The following is a 7,762-nucleotide window of genomic DNA, read 5'->3' on the forward strand; positions in this document are numbered from 1 at the left end:
CATACCTGCACATACCACAGCCATGTGACACACACACACACACTCTCCAGCAGACACACCCATACCCACCACACCTGCACACACCACAGTCACATCACATACCCACACACATACATACACACTCCCCAGCAGACACACCCACTTCCCCACACTGCACACCCCCCACTGCACACTCCCCACCACACGCACACACGCACACGCACACACACACCCCATCTCTGGAACAATGATCCTAAAAATCTTCATTCAAACGTGGCCCTGGCGATTCACAGTCCCTCCTGCCCCCATGGGCCCAAGGTGGCTGGACGGTCAGCACGGTGACAGGCACGGGGGTGCCAGGGAGCGAGGAAGGCCCCGCCCTCACGTCCGTCAGAGAACGTGCTCACGGGGGCCACGGGGACGCCTGCCCCCCAGGTGGCGCCAGTGGAGCCGAGGACACCCTGACACACTCCCCGCAGGCCCAGCGCTCCCTCCCGCAGGGGCCCTGCCTGTCCTGCTGTGGCACCTGCTGGCCTGGCCTGTCACCTGGCCGCCTCTGACGCCTGTGTCACAGGTGCGAGGGCCCTGCCACTCGGCCTCAGGCTCCCAAATCACTTCCTGCAACCCCGTGGGGCAGTGGTCGGCAAACTCATTAGTCAGCAGAGCCAAATATCAACAGCACAACGATGGAAATTTCTTTGGAGAGCCAAATTTTTTAAACTTAAACTTATTCTAACGCCACTTCTTCAAAATAGACTCGCCCAGGCCGTGGTATTTTGTGGAAGAGCCACACTCAAGGGGCCAAAGAGCCGCATGTGGCTTGCGAGCCGCAGTTTGCCGACCACAGCCGTGGGAGAAGTGCCCTGCGGGTACCTCCCTCTCGAGACTGTGGGCCCCAGAAGGCAGTGGCCACCCCACCCACTCACTGTTCCGGCTCGGGCCGCACCCCGGCTCTGGGTGGACCCCACTGTTGAATTAGGGGGGCTGTGGCCAGGCCGGCCCCTCGGAGCCTGAGCTGACAGAGCAGCGCAGCCACAGCAGACAGGGGTGGGGGCCGGGGCTCCCCCAGCGGCTGCTCTCCCGCCCGAGTGCCACGGGGAGTGGCCAGCACGGCAGGCGAGCCCACGGGCCCCGGAGCCCCCGGGGTGCAGCCCACAGTCGGGTTATGGTGAGAATAAACCACACTCCTGATTCAAGGGCCGAGCCCAGGCTAAGAACATGAATTTAATTCTCATTAATACCATCTCACATGATTACACAGGAAATGATCATCTGGTACATGTGGGGTTAATATCTCATTGAAGTGGATTTCAGTTTAGTATTTCTTTTATTGTGCCTGCTGCAATGTTTCCAAGTACAAACGTGGCCCGGGCCGTTTCTCCTGGACAGTGCGGTCTCCACCCGGATACCAGTATTTCTATCCCCCACACACCGCCCCTCCCCACAGGACAGAAACCCACCCATTTCTGGATCCGCGAGGCGTCGGCTCAGGGTGGGCGCCCCCGGGCAGCAAGGACTGACCTGAATGGACGGTGGGCGTGAAGTGAGCAAAAGCAGCGGTCGGGGCAGTTCCTCTGTTACGAGCCACGCACCTTCCTCCCCACCCCCCACTGCCCACCCACGGGGTCAGGGACCGACCAGAACCTTGGGTGAACCGACAGTGACTGCAAGAGCTCAAGGGAATCGTGTTCCCTGAACACGTCTGCCCTCCAGGTACAACCCGTCCTCGAGCCAAAGAACGGACCTCTCACGGCGGGGCTGTGAGCACCGGGAAGCCGGGTCGAAGGAGTGCTGTATCTGCTGGAGTCAGAACAGGGCCTCCTCGTAAGACTGGCCTCGGCTGGCACTCCTTCGCCAGGTCCAGTGGGAGGTTAGGGAGGGGTGACCACAAGGACAAGGCCTGAGAGAGCCAGGGCCCCGTGCACGTGGACACGTCCTCCCCCACAGGCCTCTCCTGGGTGTCCACTACGCACCGGCCACCCCTCACGGGTGGCGGTGAAGAATGAGACACGGTCCCGCCCAGTGACCAGGCTCCTCGCCCCCCCCCCCCAAGGCAGGAGCCCACCCGCGGGTCCCCAGGGCCCCCCGCGGACACGCTGCCCGCTGCGAGGCCCCAGCCTGGCTTCCCTCCGCAGCCACACCGCCCAGGCGGCTGCCCACTCGGGGCTGGGACGGTGGGCGGCAGGGAGGCGGCGCCGGGCAGGACGGCCCCCCGTGGCCGGCCCCCGAGACAGAGCGACAATTGGCAGAAGTCCTAGTGGGGGGACAGGACGGGCAGACTGAGGGCCGGCGGCCGGGGAGGCCCAGCTGGCTGCCACCCGCCTTTCTCCGGGCGGGAGGGTGACAGGAAGGAGGGGACACCTTGCCCAGTGCCCGCATTCAGCAGAGGTGCCAACGCCAGCCTGAGCCCCTCCCCCGCCCGCAGGCCCAGCCGCGGGGCCCTGTCCTCGCTAACGCGGCAGGTCAGCCTCCGCTCCCGGCTCTCGGGGTCAGTGGAGACAATGCCAGCTAGGGGGACCCCACGGGCCAAGGGGGGCTCTGGCCTCTCTCCGGCGGAAAGTGCTTCCTTTGTTCCTTTTCTTCTTTTTTGTGTGAGTCCTCCCCCGAGGGTATTTCCATTGATTTTAGAGAGAGTGGAAGGGAGAGAGAGAGAGAGAGAGAGAGAGACACCGATGAGAGAGAGACACAGCCGTTGGTTGCCTCCTGCACCCGCCCTGACCAGGGCCCTGGCCGGGGAGGAGCCTGCAACCAAGGTACGTGCCCTTGACCGGAATCGAACCCGGGACCCTTCAGTCTGCAAGCGACGCTCTATCCACTGAGCCAAACTGGCGAGGTCTTGAGGTACTTTCCGAAGAGAGAGAGCCTGAGCCCAGCACAGCTGCCCTGCCCCCCCATCCCCCCCACCCCGCTCCCAGGGGGGCGGGGGCTCGGCCTTCCTCGCACTCTGGAAGCGGCTCCGGCTGGCATTGAAGCAGCCTGGTCCCTGGCTGACGATTGGGGTGCAGAGAGCGAGCAGCCAGGCCCCCCCAGGCGGCAGGTGTGACCCAGCCCGGATGTGGATGGACCCTGGGGAGCCAGCCAGCACACCCCGCCCCCCGGGAGGGCCCCACGCTGATGGCCGCCGCCTCTGACTTTCTATGAACGGAGAGTCCCTCTGAGTTATGTAACCGCAGCTGGGCGGCCCTGACGCCCCGAGTGGCTCCGGCTCCTGGAAGGGTCTCAGAGGGGCGAGTCCAGGGCCGGGGGCTCCGCGGGCTCCCAGGCCCCGCCGTCTCCCCGCGCCTAGCAGGCAGCGGCAGGAGAAACCCTCGCGAGCCAGACTGGAAGCGTAAGATCTAGATCAAGGATATATTTGGCTTCCGGCTCAGCTTTACATCAGCCTCGTCTCTCCTGACTTGTCGCCCTTTGCAGGCCGCTGGCACGTGCACAGGAGGCAGGCGACTCTTACGTAACCCCCTTCAGCAGCCGCCCGGGGGGCCCCGCGGTGCCGGCGGGTCGGCCGGGGTCTGGCCTTCGCCCACTGCACGGTGACCCAGGCCGCGCCGTGCCCACGCGCTCCGGGCGCCCTGAGTCTGCCCGCAAAGAGCCCGAGGGGATGCGGGACTCGGACACGCACCCAGCCCACTTCTGCCAACACCCTGCTGGTGCCCAGGTCCGTGGGTGGGGACACCGAGGCCCGGGCTGGGCGCTGCGGTTCCCAGCACCACCCCAGTGCCCCGGCCAGGAGGCGGGAGTGTCGGGAGAGGAGGTCCTCCCTGTCCAGGGCCCGGAGGAGGGCAGGGAGGCCTGGAGCGGCCGGTCCCGCGCCCGGCCCTGCTCCCTCCCACGGCGTCCTCGAGGCCCAGGAGGAAGGAAGCAGGGGATTCAAGTAAATGGGCAGGAGGGACCCACGGCAGGAGCCGGCCACCCCTCCTCCGCCAGGACGTGGTCCCCGTGGGGCTGGGTGGGCGGGGAGGGGGGCGCCACGAGGTGGGAGGATGTGAGCTGCCTCCTGAAATGGCGACTCATCCCAGCATCACTGTCCCCGTCAGAGCCACAGCCTCCACGCTCCCCGGACGCCGCTGCAACCCGTTTGGAAACAGCAGCGGACGGCCGGGGGCAGGAGTCACCGGGAGGGCTGCCTGCTGACGGCGTCCACCCGTCCCGTCCTCCGAGGCCCAGGCACGGCCCCAGCCACCGGGCCTTTCCGGGGGGGCTGGTGACAGCCAGCCCACGGGCCGGCGGCGAGACTCACGTGGGGTCCGCGTGCTCGGGCAGCTGCGAAGTGCCCCACGAAGGAAGCGTGCAAGAGAGAATGTTGTCACGCACCTCCTCCCCCCACCACGGCCACCCCCCCCCCCTAGTGCCTCCCAGAGAGGAGGGGCCAGGGACCTCCGGGGAGGAGGACAGACCGCGCTCCGAGGGGCAGGGCGGGAAGGAGCCGTGACTTTGGCTGCCATTGAACTCCAGAGGACGACTGTCAACAGCCTCAGGTGCAGGAGCCCCTGACAAAGCAGCGCCTGGAGGTCTGCAGCTCCGAAGGCCCCCCCAGCCTAACTCCACTGCGCGCCCCCCCCGCCCCCCATGCCCCTGGCGCTCACGGAGGGGGCTCCATCCAGGGCAGCCGCTCTAGGGCAGCCCCAGGAGACGCCAGCGTCCGTGTGCACGGAAGGACCTTGAGGGCTTTGCTACCACCGCCCCCCAAAGGCACAAAAACCAGCTTGAAAAGACCCCGTCCGTCCCCCCCTGGAAGGAGAGGCTCCCGCAGGGCTCCGCTCCAAACCCGCACAACACGGAGCCCAGGCTCCGTCTCGGAAACCAGCACGAGGCCCCTCGCTCAGGGACCACCACGTGGCTCTGCCTCAGGGCTCAGGCGCAGACTCCGTGGGCCTGTCACAGCCAGGCAGGCTCCGCGGCCAGCAGGAGGCCGTCCCACCCGCAGCCGGGCGCCAGGCAAGGTGACGCTCACCGCCAGGGAAGAGTGCCTCCAGGTCCGGAGCAGGCCCTGGGGTCCCGTGCCTGATGGGAGGCAGAGCCCGCAGACCCTGGGGGGGAGAGGAGGGGAAGGGACAGCTCCCACATGACAGCGCTCTCGCCGGTCAGCCTCCCAAACAGGTGACAGCTCGTCCTTCCAGACCCACTTCCAGAAAATCCCGTGCTCACCGCGAAGGGAGAAGACAAAAGGTCAAACTTCAACATCGCCCACAGAACTGTTTCCTAAAGCAAACGCCAAGAAGCGCCCGCCCGCCCGCCCGGGGAGGGAGGCGTAGAGGCTGCGGGGCCCGGCTGTGGAGCCTGAGCCGACAGAGCGTCCTTCCGTGACGGCGACTCCCCTCTCCCTTATCAAACGCACGGCTCTCTCAGCCTGGCACCTTGTCAGAGATTAAAACATGTCTGTGCAGATAACTGGCCGGCAGGCAGTCCTCAGGGGCCGGGCAGCGGCTCAAGAGGGGCTCAGGGGTCCGACGGGGACCCCCAGATCGTTCCCCAGGCCCTGGTTCTGGCTGAGACCCAGAGGCAGAGGGCGAGGTGCCTGGATGGGTCACCGACAAAGCCTCCCGGTCCATTTTGTGGGCGTCCAGAGCCTTATCTAGTCCGAGCACACACCGAGGTTCAGGCCGAGCCAATGCCAACGCCGGCGCCTCGCCATTAACCTCTTGACGCCCAGGCGGCAAACGAGACAAGCGGGGCTCCGGGAGGAAGGACGCTGCTTTCCAGAAAAAGGCCAATGACAACGTGTGACAGTTTTCACTCGCTGCTGTCAGCAGCCGTGACCGGGGACGGAGCCTCGTCCCCTGCACCCGGGGAGCTGCAAAACGCTTGGCGAGCTCCGTCCTCTTCTGATTTCTCAAAACCAGGACGCGCCCTGGGTCCTCCCTGGGGCTCACTCCCCCCGCTGTGACCGGTGGCGGTGGGGGCGGCTCGGCAGCCGGCTGGGCTCAGCTCGCCTCCCTCCCCAGCGCAGGAGCGCAGTGCATCCCAGTGGACGGACTCGGAACCGCACGCCGGCGCCCTCCGCCTCCACCTCTGTCCTCCCCGCTCTCTCGGTGGCGACCTGGGACCCAAACGCACCAGCTCCGAGGAGCCCCCAGCAAGAGGGTGACGGCTCGGGGGCACCTTCCCCGCGAAGGGACCCCTGTGCCGAGCTGGGCCCTGCGCCGCCAGCGGCAGAGGCGGACGCCCGAGCGCCCACGCAGGCGGGCAAAGTTTGCGGAAAGGGGTCTTTCTGGGCACCCCCCGCCGCGGGCTCCGGGCTCCGAGTCCCTCCCAGCTCACCCTGGAGTCCCAGACCCAGGCCGGCCCCAGGGCGCTCCCCAGGCGGCTCAGGATGTGGATGGGGGCGGGGAGGACCGCTCGCCCGCGCGCCCCCAGATCCCCCGCGTCTCCTGCCCCAGCTGCCCGCCAGCTGTGCGCACCCGCCGCGCCCGGAGGTCACCGGCAAGCAGCTGGATAGGCAGCTGGGAGCCCCGGAGGCCCCTGCTCAGCCCGGGAGCCGAGGAGGCGGAAAGACGGGCTGAGAGGCGGTTTGTTTTGCTTTCCTCAAACTCCGCCTGCCTAGCTCTCAGCTCTCGCCCGGGGCGAGCGGCTCTGCCTTTCCCCGGCCGCCCCGGCCCCCGCCCTGGGTCCACGGCCCGCCGCGCCTAGCGGCTGGTGCCTCGCTCGGGGCCCCGGGGAGGAAGCGCAGGGGCGGCCAGGACACTGCGTGGCTGACGCCGCCAGCCGCCCGCGCCCCTGCCCGGACACCGGGCGCTCGGAGCCGGGGAGAGCGGGCCGCTCCCTGCGGAGCGCTGAGCTCCGAGCTCCGGACTGGGGCCCCGACCCGGCTCCCGGGGCACCCTACGGCCGCTCGCGGGGGGCGGGGAAGGGTCCCTTTATTTGCAACCCCGAGGAAAGCGCCCTTCCGCCCAGCCCGGCACCCACGCACCCACCGGCACCTGGCGCCGGCCGGGCCGCTCACCTGAGTCCTAAAAGCTGTTGAATCCACATGGTCACGTTTCAGCGAGCGGAGCTCAGACCTCGCTCGCCCCGGCCATCCGCGCGGCTCCAATCCCGCTCGCTTCCGTCCCGCGGCGCCGGTGTCTGCTCTCGGTCCGCCGCCGCCCGCCGGCCGCGGGGCGCAGCGAGTCAGAGCGCGGCCGCGCGGGGCTCCATGCCGGCCGGCGCGCCGCCGCCGCGGGGGCGCATGGCTCAGGCTGGGCGGCCCGCGGGGGCGCACATCCTCCCCCGGGGCGCGGACCGGCAGCCCCCTCTGGGGAAAGCCCGGCGAGGCCCGCGGGGACGGGGCGACCGGCCCGGGAGGGGCGCACTCCGGCGCTGCGGCCGCGCGGCGGTGGTCAGAGGAGCGGCGGCTTCGCCCTCCGGGGCGGCGGGAGGGAGGCCGGGCAGCGCCGCCGCGAACAGTGCGTGTCTCTAGCCTCCAGCCGGAGCCCCGCGCCGAGGGGTCGGCTCGGTCCGGGGACGGGAGGGAGGCGGGGGTGCGGAGGCGCGCGGGTCCTGTCCGCGCCCCGCCGGGTCAGGGTGCTCGGCGGGGCTCCGTAGCGGTCGGCACAGCTCAAGTTGGCGGGGGCTCCGTCTGAGCGCTCGCTCTGCAGACGGCCGGCCGCGGCGCGGGAGGCGGGCAGGAGGCGGGCACGGAGGCGCGTGGGGCGAGGGCGCGGTGGAGCGCGGGGCGTGGGGCGCGCAGCGGCGGCGCGGCGCCGAGGAGGCGGGCGGGGATCCCGGGCCCCGCCGCCCGTGCCCACCGCGCCCGCCGCAGAGCCGCCTCCCTCCGCGCGTCTGCCTCTCCGCGCACTCGCCCCCGCCT

At 69.1% G+C, this 7,762-nt stretch overlaps 1 protein-coding gene across 1 annotated transcript in view; it reads right to left on the reverse strand.

Moving 5' to 3' along the window:
* The window catches only part of AJAP1 (adherens junctions associated protein 1), an 81,856-nt gene extending 74,342 nt beyond the window's left edge, over positions 1 to 7,514 (reverse strand). Inside the window, exon 1 of the mRNA XM_054721430.1 lies at positions 6,917 to 7,514. Within this exon, the coding sequence (XP_054577405.1) occupies positions 6,917 to 6,945 (29 nt within the window). The 5' untranslated portion in view covers positions 6,946 to 7,514. The remainder of the gene's footprint in view (positions 1 to 6,916) is intronic.
* Positions 7,515 to 7,762: the final 248 nt, after the last annotated feature.

This window comes from Eptesicus fuscus, chromosome 9, assembly GCF_027574615.1.
Source record: "Eptesicus fuscus isolate TK198812 chromosome 9, DD_ASM_mEF_20220401, whole genome shotgun sequence".
NCBI classification, from domain to species: domain Eukaryota; kingdom Metazoa; phylum Chordata; class Mammalia; order Chiroptera; family Vespertilionidae; genus Eptesicus; species Eptesicus fuscus.